General features: G+C 43.4%; 1 protein-coding gene across 10 annotated transcripts in view; it reads right to left on the reverse strand.

Moving 5' to 3' along the window:
* Positions 1-13,847, reverse strand: part of LOC102573320 (ALG13 UDP-N-acetylglucosaminyltransferase subunit) — a 41,755-nt gene that overhangs the window by 23,841 nt on the left and 4,067 nt on the right. For 9 of the 10 annotated variants that reach the window (XM_019487827.2, XM_014607156.3, XM_019487830.2 and 6 more), the window contains exons 3-10: positions 12,028-12,078; positions 9,620-9,666; positions 7,728-7,800; positions 5,456-5,537; positions 5,019-5,199; positions 3,713-3,788; positions 2,744-2,852; positions 453-517 (exon numbers count right to left, since the gene is read on the reverse strand). In XM_019487827.2, the coding sequence (XP_019343372.1) occupies positions 453-517; positions 2,744-2,852; positions 3,713-3,788; positions 5,019-5,199; positions 5,456-5,537; positions 7,728-7,800; positions 9,620-9,666; positions 12,028-12,078 (684 nt within the window). The remainder of the gene's footprint in view (positions 1-452; positions 518-2,743; positions 2,853-3,712; positions 3,789-5,018; positions 5,200-5,455; positions 5,538-7,727; positions 7,801-9,619; positions 9,667-12,027; positions 12,079-13,847) is intronic. The other variant, XM_059732810.1, reaches the window with a different exon arrangement.

Below are 13,847 nucleotides of genomic sequence, written 5' to 3' on the forward strand. Positions count from 1 at the left end.
CAAAGCATCTAGGCAAGCAGTTTCCTTTTGGCATCTCTTGTTCCTCTCTTGCTACTTCAGCACTCTGCCCTCCCCTTCCCACGTAATTAGGCATCTGTTGCAAGGCTATGGCCAGTCTGCATGACCGAATTAGCTGATGGAACTCAGCACAGGCCTAATCAATGCGCAGGTGCCCCAGCTCCTCTGCATTTTAGAAGTTCAGTCTGGAACTCGTGTACTTCTAGCATTTATAGCACTAGTCCCTGGTCAGATTCGAAGCTGCCTTTCCTTAGTACTATTTTCCATTATTTTTAGATTTTATATAAAAAGGTATATTTAATAGACATAATGAAAGAAGGAAAAATATACATGTTTGAACACCCTGCAAGTTGATCATTTTAAGACTTAGAATACATTCTATTTCAAGCAACTTTAATAAATTCATCATAACTGAATCTGCTGTAAGTACTAACCTGACACTTGTCTCCTAAATAGTACTGTCTCCCAGCAAACACCATGTAATCAGTTTTTTGAAGTTCTAAAAAAATAAGATCAAAATTTAAAAAAAAAAGTTTTAAGCTACTGTTCTTTCTTCATTTAAACCTAACTTTATCCTAAAAGTTCAAGTTGATCACAAGGTACCAAGTACTACAGGCTGAGTTCTCTCTCATTTCCCTTAATGTCCCCATGTTTGATGGTGCTGTGATCCCATGAAATCTCGCAAAGCAAACATGGCTACCTCCAAGCTGCAAGAAGAGCACCGAGTTCAGTAAGCCCTTTCTTCCAGCAACTATATGTAGTCAATACCCCAGCATGGCACTGGGAACTTTTGAATGCACAAATACAGCACACTGACACTTATTATTAGAGCAGACAGCACCTTCTGTAAAGGGAAGGGGTGCAACTGGGCAACACCACCATGCCCTAAAACCTCCCTTGTTGATAAACTTCAGACTGTTCTTCATTTTTGCCTTAGACTTCTGTAGAGCTTTGCTGCAGGCTGATACCTGGCTATTGTACTGTGTCCCCATCCCTCAGGGCAAATTTCAGTGGTAAGCAAAGTAACCCCTGTTGTATGTTGTTTGGGATCCCCTAGCATACAAGACAGACCCAAATGCCTCCATTCACTATCTGAAGGAAAATGTTAGCCAGAAAAGTCATCATCTGACATCGGCCACATAGGATCCTGTGAAGTACAACAGCACCTCAAGTTGTGGGACTAAGTCAAATTTCTTTTAGTGTGCAAGCCTAGAGACCTGGGGAAACGTATGGTGGTTTGGAACACTTACCCAACACTCAACTTGACCCTTTGTTACATTACTCTGAAACCAGAAGCATTTATTAAAACAAGTACAAAAGCCTTATTGTAGACATGGCAACCAGAAAGTAAAAAATAATTGAGATGCCATTTTAAATTTAATCACTACCTGCAAGTACAGTATTGTACTTAGAGCATCTTAGAGCATGTTTGTGTTTGGCTTTGAATCCCAGCTCCTTCTATGCCATAAAATCTGATCTACTAAGAAATACATTGATTAAGAGCCTTAGTACCAGTGTTAGAAGTATTGCTTAGAGAGGAAATCAACGGCCTGTAGGCTGGCGCAAATAGGGAAGTATTCTATTTGGATTTGGGCAATTCAGAGGACAGCGATTCAATTCAGGACAGTGACTTGAATCTCTGAATCAGCTTTGGAAGATTTGGCGCCAATTCAGACTAGCAGGGAGAGCCATGGGAGAATGACCCAGGGCTGTCCTGCCCAGCTCCTGGCACTCAAGGGAAGAAAGAAAAAAAAAAGGCCCTGCACTCACCAGCTGCAGGAGCAGTGACTGGGGCCTCTGAGGGCTTGTGGCAGAGCGCCCCACCCTGCGCAGTGGGGATTGCTCCCACCTGCTTGGCACCTGCCCCATTGCACAGGTGCAGCACAACTTGGTAAGGCACCACATGCTGTCTGGGAGCTGGGGCTGAGCTGTGCCAGGCTGTCTGACAGGTGGAGCTGCCCCAGCTCCCAGACAAGCCCTCAGAGGCCCAGATCACTGCTCCTGCAGCTGGCGAGTCCAGGGCCTTTCTTTCTTTTTAAGTGCCAGAGGCTGGGGCCAGGCAGGGCAGCCATGGGTGCTTCTCCCACAGTTCCTCTGGCTGTTTCTGCCTCTGCCCTGGTGCTGCTTGCCAGCCGGTGTGGAAGGTGCAGGATGCAGGCACAGCAGTGCTGGGAGTGGGGGCAATGCCCTGCTACCACTTGCTCCTTTCTTCCTATAGCAAGCTGTGCCCGCATCCCACTCCCCCCCACCAGGCAAGAGGCAGCAGGGCAGACACCCTGCTCCCAGCACCCACATCCCATGCCCCCCTGCCCCAGGCTGGGGCAGCCCCAATCCCTCTCTCCCCCAGATTTACCAACTGGAGGCAGCTGTGTCTGTTTAGTTTATGGCCCAATCTTTTCTGAATCAATTCAGATGCTTTGAATCGAGACGGAGCTTTTACTTGGTCTCCCAGTTCTATTCGGATTCGGAGGTTCAGTCCCCGAATAGGGCCAAATCTCCTCCGAATCGAATCAGCTGCCAAAGCTTTGCACAACCCTAATGACCTGTACTGTCCACAAATGTTTACTGGGGTAGTCCATGTTCCTTAACAGCTTTTGGTGTGCATCTAATTGCTCAAACCCCTCTCAGAGACTAATACGTGTATATCTAGAAAGTAAACCATAAAAACTCTAGCAGCTTTTACTTTCTGCCAGAAATGTACAACATACAAAGGTTTGGGGAGTACCTTTTCTGCTGTCCAACCAAACATCAAACTCTACATTTCGATAGATGTCAGGGTCCAAGGCTTTTAGCACTTTATAGGGAAAAGGCATCTTTGATGGATTTTCTGGAGGCTAAAACAGAGTTAAAATGGACTGTCACATTTAAAACACTTTCCTTCCCTGCCAAAGGTCTGAGCTACTGTAACAGCTGCACAAGCTTTGTTTTACTGCCTCTTTCAGTTCCACTACAAAAAAAACACTGAAGCAGTTTTCTTCCAGTACAAAAATCTGAGAAGAATATGAACAAACCTTCAAGTATTATGAATTCTAGGGCTCAGTTCTGAGCAAACGAATAAAGGCCATATGAAAAGGCTAGCAACAGATTCTCTACCGATTTGCTTGATTTCAGACAAGGCAATTTATGTAGGCAAAAACTGAAAATGCAACTAACTAGGGCCTGATTTTTCAAAGACCACCCACAACTCCATTCAAAGGCAGTTAGAACTGCAGATATTTATCACTGCTAAAAATAAGGACCCTATAAAGCAGTGGATAGGCCTAGTTTGAATCACTTTAAAGCCCAGCTGAGGAGAGTCCTGTGTCTTCTCAAATAAAAGATAAATTAGATGGGGGGGTTTTTGAAAGAAAGTAGAATGAAAAAAAAAAAAAGCAATGACTATTTACTCCCTGGAGTCCAGGTGGTTTTATTTTTCCTATTTATTTCCTTTAATATTAGCTAGAGAAGAACAAGAGAGCTGAGAAGTAAGTTTTTTGGTTGTTTTTTTTTAATGGTAAGTCTCACTCAATGAGATTGACTGATAAATGCCAGGCCAGAAAACTAAACATGTACGTAAAAAAGTTTGAGAAAACAACAAGGCATAAAAGCCCAATAATAGTGTTTGGAATGGGAAATACTGATTTGGCTATAATCAATGTGTCAGGAGCATTACACTAACAAGAAAGAATAAAAGGATTCCTCCTTAATTGCCAACCTTTGCCTCTTCAGTGCCTTGTTTGTATTTATCTTCAGCTGAGTTGTCAGTATCATTGCCTTCCCAGTCTTCCACTCTAAGCAATTTAAAAATAGGATCATAAAGATGCAAGATTTCTGACCAGGACTCAAACCAAGTCCAAATGATTAAACAAACCTACTAGAAGCACCATGGTGCCACCAAGTGGTACATTCTGATTTGCATCTTAACACATTATATTTGTACTATATTTCACTCATGTCACAAGTGCACTTATGCATGTGTGCACACTCACTCATTCACTTGCTCTCAAAACCTTTAATTCTAATTTCATAGAAAAGGATTTTCCCTTCTGCTCCTCTGTGTAACAGCAACAAATATTGTTTTAAGCATCAAGGAACAATAAATAGGATTCCATTCTGCAGAACCAAAAAAACATTACTTTAATTATCTGTGGACAGAATAACAATTTAGGTTTTGCATTTTCATCTCAGTAAGGATTCCTTATCAAGGTCCGTCCTTTTTCAAGTGTTTAGGAACTTGCAAAACTACCACAAGCTTGGTTCTTTGCAACACAAACTTTAATAAGGATGGCATAGCATACCTTGTATCTGCTCACCTGTGCAGCCTCATTAATGACTCCCAAACCAGGGACAAAGAATTTAGCCCTACATTTGGAACATAAACTTTAGTGATGGACAGGCAATAATAGAATCCAGTGCATCTCCTCATAGGAGTGATGGCTCTGTAGTACTAAAGGGATTTAGAAGATACACGGTCCTATTTTTTAAAGTAAGATTAATTTACGCATAGGAACCATTTTTTTTGTAAATAAACCTAAGTTCAAATTTTACTGTCAAACCTTTCCTATCACCAGTGGGTGATGTTTCTGTTTAATTGCATTACTAAACAACCAGGGCTGGATTAACCCTTTAGTGGGCCCTAGGCAAATGAATTCTCAGGCCCCTAGCTGGTCGAGACCTCCCTCCCCACCCTAGTGCTGCTGCCTGTGGGGAGTGGTGCTCAGTCATGGCTAGGAAGCAGCTGCCACAGCAACAAGGCTGGCAAAGGGAAGGGGAGGCAGACGGGGCCATTTGCACCACTGCCACAGGGGGAAGGACCAGGGCCCCAGGCATGTGCCTAGCTTGCCTATGCATTAATCCAGCTCTGCTAACAACTGCAGGGACAGCACTGCCTCTTCCATAGCATGCTCAGATTCCAGCTTGATGCCACAAATTTTGAAAAGACTCAGGTTTTCCATGTCATAGTTCAGAAAATACATTAATAAGTTAGTCCCTCCACATTCTCTTTACAAGTGAACTGTTACCTCTTTTCCGATGAGCTTTTGAAGGACTTCTCAGGGAGGCAATCAAAGTTTGTATCCTCACTTCCAACGGAGACACTGTTTCTGTTCTTCTTGGATCCACTTCGAAACATCTCCACTGCACTTCTCAATTCTTCTTCATCCATGGCAAACACATCTTTGTACAGGATCTCATACAACACAGCTAGACAAACAAGACATACAATTTAAAAGGTCAATATCATGTCAAATAAAAAGGAACAGCTAGAGTTTCATAGGTGATCTTCCAGTAGCAGATGTACACGTTACAGACTTATGAAACCCTAGTTATTTTAACCTCAATTAAAAATGATTGACAAGTTCACCACTTCACTGGCCCCACACAATCCTCTCAGAAACAAAAAACTGAGAAGTGAAACATCAAAATACACAATACAATTCACAGAAAGAGTTTAATTTACCCTGGCAAACAGCGGCATCTGCCTGAAATTGTTTTGTATACACAGAGTCATAATGGCCATTGCCGGAACAACACAGCAAAATCTAGGAAGACAAAAATAAGGCTTTAAGGAAGCAATAAGAGAAAACTGAACTATTTATCTGACATTTTAACTCTAATATTTATTTATTCTAAAACCAAAACTTTAATTCCCTATGCAAACAATGGGTAAACATTAGAAAGTTTACCAGATTTAAGAAAAATGCAACAAGAGTACAAATAAGTCTGTCAACCAATTCCATGCCAGTAACAGACATACATATCCTGAAGTGTTAAACACCAAATGAGACCGCTTACTCCAAGTGCCTTTTGAACAAAAGGTGTCCTAGAAGAAGTTGGCCATTAGATGCAGAATTTCCAAACTGTATGCATTACTGGCAGTATCAACCCTGTATTTTATGCTCGTATTCTGCATTCATGCCAAGTCTATGCTTTAAAGTTATGTCAAGAGGAGTTGCTTTTTGATAGCAGTTTACATGCATCTAAACACATTTGATGTAAAGTGGATAAATACAATCTATCACTCTAGGAAGAATGAGCCCAAGGTAGCCTACAGGCATTGCCATAATGCCAGTGTGGATATCTACCAAGCTATCAGTGTCAGCTAGAGGTGCACCGATACATCAGTCCAATATTGGATCAGTACCAATAAAGAAAATTGCTGCATCAGATATTGGCCCGATGGGGCGGACAAATGCCCATGCTGCACACAGCAGCAGTGGAGCACAGAGCAGAGCTGGCAGCGTGGAAAGCTGCCTCCAGCTGGTAAGTCAGAAAAGGAGTGGGGACAGCAGGTTGATGCCCCTCAGTTACGGAGGGAGGGGGAAGGTGCTGCCCAAGCTGGACAGGGGTGTGGGACATAGGCACAGCTCATTTAGGGGGGAGAAGGGGGAAGCAGCTCCCATTGCTGCTTGCAACCCAGGAGGGCAGGGGTGCTGTGCCCCCTGAATCTGCATGGAGTGGGCAGCTGGCTGTAGGCAGGGCTGCACAGGGCTCTATTTGGCAGGGGTGGGCTCAGAGAGGGCACTGGAGGAGCTGGGAGGAGCTGCACCCCCCCCAAATTTCACAGCAGCTCTGCTCCCAGCCCCACACCACCAGGCGCAGTCTGGCCCAATGTCCCACCTCCACTCACACACTGGGAAGAGCCGAGACTGCACCAGGTGGCTGGTGGCAGTGGCAGCACTGGGAGCGGAGCTGCGGTGAAGTTTGGGGTGACTGCAGCCCCCTCCCATCTCCTGCTCTGAGCCAACCCCCACTGAGAAGAGCCCCGTGCAGCCCCAGCTCCAGCCTGACCTGTGCAGATCTGGAGGCACATGCTCCCTCCCCACCACCGTGCCCTCCCAGGGTCCAAGCAGCCATGGGAGCCCCCGCGCCTCCCCCACCAGCTCTGCCCCCATCCCGTGCCCCCACCCCCCTGGGCAACACCTGCCCCTGCCCCCCCCTCACTGCAGGGGGCGTTGATCTGCGCCCCTCCTGCCCCTTCCACCACTGCAGATTTACTACCTGGAGGCATCTGTATTGGATTGGTATCAGCCGATATGCCTCCCTAAATATCAGCTATTGGTATCTGCCCCCAGAATCTCTATTGATGCACCTCAAGTGTCAGCAGCTTTAGGCTCTGGACTCGCCTGCATGGTGCACCATGTCTCCTGTTGGCACAACCTCTGGTAGTTAAAACATGCAGCAAAATAAAATGAAAAAAAAAAATAGCCAACTGCACACAGACTCCAGTAATATACTGCTGCCAACTTTGATAAGTTAATCTTTGGAGTGAAAGCTTCCCAAAAGCATCTCGATACAGTTTTTAGTATAGCACACTTACAAAACAGGCTAACTTAACAGCAGTTCCCAGCTACACTGCAATCAAGAAAAGAGTCATGTGGAGCTGTATTTAGACAGCAGAATCCCAGAAAAGCAAAGGCTGATGAAATGGGGAGATTCCTAGGCTGTAACATTTCAACTCCTGCAGCCATCAGGAACTTAAGAGTCTATAAAAAGGGTGATCTGCTGTGCAATGAGTGTTTTCAACTGTGAACATACTAATTGGCAAAGCATCAGCCTCACTAAAGTTAACTATTGGATTTTTTGGTTTAATTGTGTGAAACTCTGCAGACCCAGAACCTTCACTGTAGTTAAAAAAAAATCAAAATTAAAAAGGGATAGGTTTGATACCACTCAGCAAAATTAGGGATATCTAGAAGTGAGAGAGAGAAAATTTGCTCACATCTCCTCACCTTATCTTTAAAGCCATTGTCTGTAGCATAGGTGGGTGGCTTTCCAGGGTACCGGTACAAAATTAAGTCGTGACTGGGTAAGCAGAGGAAAAACAAGAGACTTGAAAGAACAAGCATTTAATGGAATGTTCAGCTTGTTGCAAAGCTGTGTGAATGGAACAGTTTGGAAAATCCATTTTTTGATTTATACATAGAGAAACTAGGCTAAAACATTTCTTATTTACAAGTGAATACAAGCATAATTTAAGCAACAACTAACCAATTGCATGATTTAAACTCCTCAACCTGAAATAAGAAATATTCAGGAAGTGATGGTATCTGCTTTCAGACAATAAGTAATGTACCTTACTGTGATTCTCTAAGATCAAGTTTTTCTGCCCATGACAGCCCAAACAGGAAAAATTAGCTACTATGAGAAGGTTAAAAAATTAGCATGGGATACAATTAGCACTTTGTAAAAATTTAAGTGTTTATCAGTTTTGAAACAGGATGTCTAATTAGTCTGTTACTGGGATCCTATACTACTTAGTAAAGAGTAGCAGTGTTGGTAGCAAGATAGTGCCTGCAGCATATTAAGGGCCTTTGTACAAAACTGGCCTTTAAAGCAGCTTAAATGCCCTTTTGCACCACTTTAATGGCATTGCTGTTTGCATGCTCGGCAGCATATTATGCTTTAAATGGTACATAGCAAGATAAAACACCTCCAAGGTGTTTTAGTTTGCTACCTAATAAAGTTCAACAGTGCATGGGGCTCTGGAAGCCAACGTGCTCAGGGCTGGGCAGGCCCAGCGCAGCTCAGAGGCTGTGGGACCCGGCGGCAGTCCATGCAGGCAGGCTCCACTGAAAGGCAAGGGGGGGGGGGGGGGAATGACACCAGAAAAAGGAGTGGCTAGCCTGATCATTTTTTTTTTCCCTCCCCAGAGCCCACCTGCCTGAGCTGTGCAGGGGCCTGGTGCTTGCCTTTGCAGCTGCAGTGCCTCCCAGAACCACTCAGGCTGGGTGCCAGTGGGCGGGTGCCACCTGGGGGACCCATGCACAGCTCAGGGACCACCAGGCCTGCTGGCAGCTCACCCCCACCCTGCCACCAAAGAGACGGGTAAGGATCGGGCCCCACCCTTGTGTACACGCCACAGGGGTTTAGTTTGGCTTAATTCTCCCTAAATTGAAGTGGTGTTTTTAAAAATCCACCGTTTCAATGTAGGGAGGAGAACTAAACAGAATGAAACCCCCATGATATGTACAAGCAGCCTAAAGTGTCAGCTGTATTTATGCTCTGAATGGACATCAGGGCTTATATGCTGGTAAGCACAGTAAGTCCCTATTAGGTAAACTTGCGAAGACAGCTAGAATACTAAGCACAATTTTAATGTTGGTAGTCATCAGATTTTAGTTATATTTAAGGCTAGCGTTAAAATAGCTCCCCTGTACACAATTCCAGATCATTTCATAAGTTTCCTATGAAATAACATCAATGCAAACATTTCAGAAGTTTAATACTTTAAAAGATATCAAAACAGATTTCACTAGAAGCCTGCTAACCAACCCAACATGGATAGCAGCAATAAAACCTCCAGTAACAAGGTTTGGGTCAGTCTCCATAGCTTCTGAAACAGTCCTCCCTTGTAAGTCTTAAGTAGAACATCAATTTCAACATCTCATTAAACAGGTGCCCCTTTACCAGGAACTGGACCATGATCGCTATTTCATACACAGCAGATCAGAGAACAGCTGTGCTTAATTATATAAACTGGTATCAAAACTAGATCATGAGTGGGTCTCTTGTGGCCTTCAAGTTTATGAATCAAAAGGTTCTGGCTCACATGGACAGAATCCTCAGCCTTTCAAGCTCTACCACAAAAGTAAGGTTTAAATGAAAGAAGAAAGACACTTACTTATACATCAAGGATAGCGCACTGATTTCCAGTTGGCCAGCACTTTCCTAAGTGCATAAAAATATTTTAAGATTAGGTTGGAAAGACAACTACTGCTGTAGATATCAAGTGCAGCTAACTCTTTGCCAGTACTTGGAACCCTACTCTGGCCCTCACTATAGTATTAGGAGGGCTTGTCAGCAAATTTTATGAAAAGAAATTCAGCATTTGCTGCCCACCTCTAGATATTGGGTATTTATCCTCAGAGCCATAAAAAGCTCAAACAAAGCTCCATAAGGGAAGGCACCCAAATACATTTCCCCTTGAGCATCTGTTTCATAGACACAATGAGGAAGACTAGACCTCCCTTCTCAAAGTTAATTATAACAAGTGATCGGTCCTCATAGAGACCCCTTCAGAATATTTTTGGTGGTTTTATTCAATGCCAGCCTAACAGAGGAGAAAAATCAGCACTGTAACAGGGTAGCCTGACCCTTTAAGAGGGGCAGGCAGCCCTGGTGCATAAGTCCAGCTGTGAGCATTCAGGGTGCCTATACACATTCTCGGACATGTTCCAATTAGAACATGTTGGAGCAGACACGATTAATCCTGTCTGCTGAAGACGGAGTCTAGCGTAAAATCAAGTCTGCTGAAGCGCTCTAATTAGAACATTGCAGCATCTTGCGTATTCAGTGTCTCACGTTTCAACATGACAGCAAGGATGCTTTAAATAAAGTTCGCCAAACAAGCTTTAGTTAAAGCGCCTCCGCCACAATTTTGAAATGTGGGATGATGAATACATGGGATACTGCAACATTTTAATTAGAGCAACTCCCAAGAGCCACTCTTATTAAAACACTCCCTCCACCCCACGCTGTAGCACATGTAGAGGCACCCTTAGGTAATGAAGGAGTTTAAGCAACCCAAGGAGAGAGCAGACAGCACCAAACTGGAGACGGAGCAGTTTGTGGGCAGAAGGCTGACTGGAACCCAGGTACATGTGCTACTAGGATGGTGACATTCACTGTCATGGGCCAGAGCCAAAGGCCCCTCCTGCTGCTCAGAGACTGGCTAAAGGCTTTTGTTTACTAGTTTATCTATTTGGTGCAAGAACTACATTTTGTATTTTAAGGACAGACTGAGGAACTCTTAAGAGAACAAAGTCACAAGGCTGCAAGTTCACCAATCCACTTGCAAGTACTAAATGATAATACACTCTTCAGCTATAGCCCACTACTTAACTCCACATTTTCCAAAATTCTAGTTCTTGTTGCATCTAGAAGTTTTAATAGTAAGATTCCTGGAGAGATCAGAGAATAGGGACAACTACCTTTTTAATATTCATTTTCTGGCCTAATAATCCTGATTAAAGTAGTATTTAGCTCTAGAAGGAAAAGGTAAAGAAATCCAGCTTTTTTTTAATGTCTGTTCAAATAAGGGCACTATTTGCTTCAGGTATTCTTGTAGTGTAATCACATTAGCTGCCAATGTTTAAGACAACAGTACTTTTCAATAATAAGGAAGAGAGTCTGAGCTCAAATTCAAGTATTCAAATGTAAAGGAAGTATGAAGTTTGACAAGAAATTTGCTGTGTATTTTGCACCCAACATGGTAGCAGCCTTTTAAAAAAGTTAGGGTTGCTGTGTCCAGAAGTCTGTTCTTCCTCCTCCCCACAAATAAAAGAACTGAGGCCCCAACCCTGAAGCCTGGTCCATTTTGCAAGGGGGTGTGAATCCTTATACTTGCGGGCCGCATTCAGGTGAGCGCAGATGTGCAGTATGCGGTGCTGCAGACCCAGCTGCAGCCCCACAATGCACATGCAGGGATTCTCTGTGCTGCTACCTTGCGCGGGGGGGGGGGGGGGGGGGGGGGGGGGGGGTTTGACCCTGGGAGATGCCAAGATAAAAAACAAAAAAACTACACTCCAAAAAAGAGTGAGGCAGTGCACAATGTCAGCAGTGCATGCCACCAAAACTGGAGCCATGCCCAGGCTGCTGGCCAGGCCTCCTGCTGTGGCTACAGCTCTGGGAGGCCCCCAGGATCCCAGGTAATGTTGCTGGGGCTAGCACAATTGCTGGCCACAGCATCCCCTATCCCACCCAGGGTAACCTGCCATGTGCCAGAGGACATGTGGCACAGACATTCCCCAGGGATAAGTAGCAGCAGCACAAGGTGTGCCACCGCTACTTGTCCCTGGGGAAATAAGTGTCCACGCTTGTCTGGATGCAGCCCCAGCATCCGACTGCTAATCAACAAGTTTACCTAGGAGCAAAGGCCCACCTGCATGAACAGAACTGTAGGACTGAGGCCCCCGTTAGCAGGAGAAAACATAACATTCAATACCGTATCCCAACAAACATCTGGAGCTATTAAGACCTAGTAGCATCAACACTGGAATCATGCCAATGCAAGTATGAACCTGGCCTTACCTTTGGATCTCCCAGCCTTTCCAGGTATTTTTCAAATGACCCTTCCACATACTTAACAGAAAAAAAAAAAAAAGATTAAATTAGATGCATATAATGGCTGATGGCTAAACAGTAAAGGTTATGATTTCTATTTCATACTGAAAAGACTTTAGAGGAAGGTTGCAGCTACTTTCCTCGGCCCTCTTCTCAACCGCCACAGAACTGGAAAACCTTAAAAAGTTCCCTTCCCCACTCCCTTTAAAGTGTCAACACTATCTTTCAGATTACATGAAAGAACTCCTATCCTGCCTTGTTGGGTTTTTTTGTTTTTTTGGGTTTTTGGGGGGTTTTTTTGTTTTTTTAAGTAGAAGATCAAAACCAACAGAAATGGTTTAAGATACAAGATGTTATTATTTAAGTCATTAAACAAAAGGATGGGTGCTCGCTTGGCTTAGCATCCCAGTATCTAGAACTCTGAAGTTCTAGATGGTTGGGCTGCAACAAGTTAAGTCCAGTTTTTCCAGGTGTATGGTCAAGGACAAATCATGCTGTCAGAACCAGGGCAGCATTTCCTTAATTAATTTAAAGAAAAACATGGCAACATCAAGTCCAAAATGAGGCCCAGAAGGTCCAGGAATTACATATAAGAAAATAAAAACACAAACAAACTTGCTACTAATAGTAACATCTGGGTCTACTAGTTTCAGATCCAAGTAGTGACTTCAACAATTGGCACCATTCGTTTATATTTTCTGTGTCTAAGTATATTTGTTTTTAAAACTACAGAACAACAATTTTAGTTGTTAACCAAGTTTAATATCTGGTACCCTCACTGAAAGGAACAGTTTAAGGATATCAAGCTGAAGACATGCTAAAAAACACAGCCAAGGACAAATCCTCAAGTGCTCATCCAATCCAGTGATCTTTATGGGTCAAATGGATTGGCTACTTTGCCATTTACTTGGTCTCTCTTTTTGAGGAGACCTAGGTCCTGGCTACTCTGTATGGGGCCTAAAGCTCCATAAAAACAGGGAAGCATACCAGTGTCCTTCACCATACAGCACAGTGAGATCCCCCTTTGCCCCAGTGGCAGCTTCGAGTACTCAGTACAAAACAGCATTTTAAAATCCTTTGGAGGTAAAAGCTCAAAATATTGCAAGATGATGATGACAAGAAAATAAATTACCATTAACATCAATATATAGATTTCCCTTAGCAGCCTAGGAAAGACATTTATGAATTAGATTTCTAAGAGTCAGTAAAATATCCAGAAAGCTTCTCTCAGCCAAAGCCCTTTAAAAAACATTTACCAAACCTGTCAGCCTGTCTACATAAGAAGCCTATCAGATTCTGACAATCAGGCCTATTGTGCACTGCTATTACAGGAGGAAGTAAATTTCTTAGCACAATCAGTAATATAACAAAATGTTATTCTGTATATGAAAACACCACAGCATGGCCTGGCCATTAGTCACAGGCCTGTATCACTTTACCTAAATATAAAATGTTTCTGATGGGTGATGGTAGGGCTCTCTACTGGTTAAAATCATCCACAATGCAAGTGTACAATGACATGAAAGTACACATTGTACCATGGTTTAGGTGTCCTGTGCTTTTATTTTGACTTCAAAATGTAAGTTTTACACACAAACATGCACAAACAGTTTCAAAGACAACATCTGTACTGCAATGTAATTATTACTCATTAAAACAGGAGCTCAGCTTTTAGAAGAAAATGTGAATTACAAATATTGCACACTACCCAGACTTGATTTAAGACCCTTAGAAACAAAGTTGACTAAAAAAACTGATTCTTTTTCTAATCTTTCTTCACATTTAAG

Source organism: Alligator mississippiensis, chromosome 8 (genome assembly GCF_030867095.1).
Source record: "Alligator mississippiensis isolate rAllMis1 chromosome 8, rAllMis1, whole genome shotgun sequence".
Lineage (NCBI taxonomy): Eukaryota > Metazoa > Chordata > Crocodylia > Alligatoridae > Alligator > Alligator mississippiensis.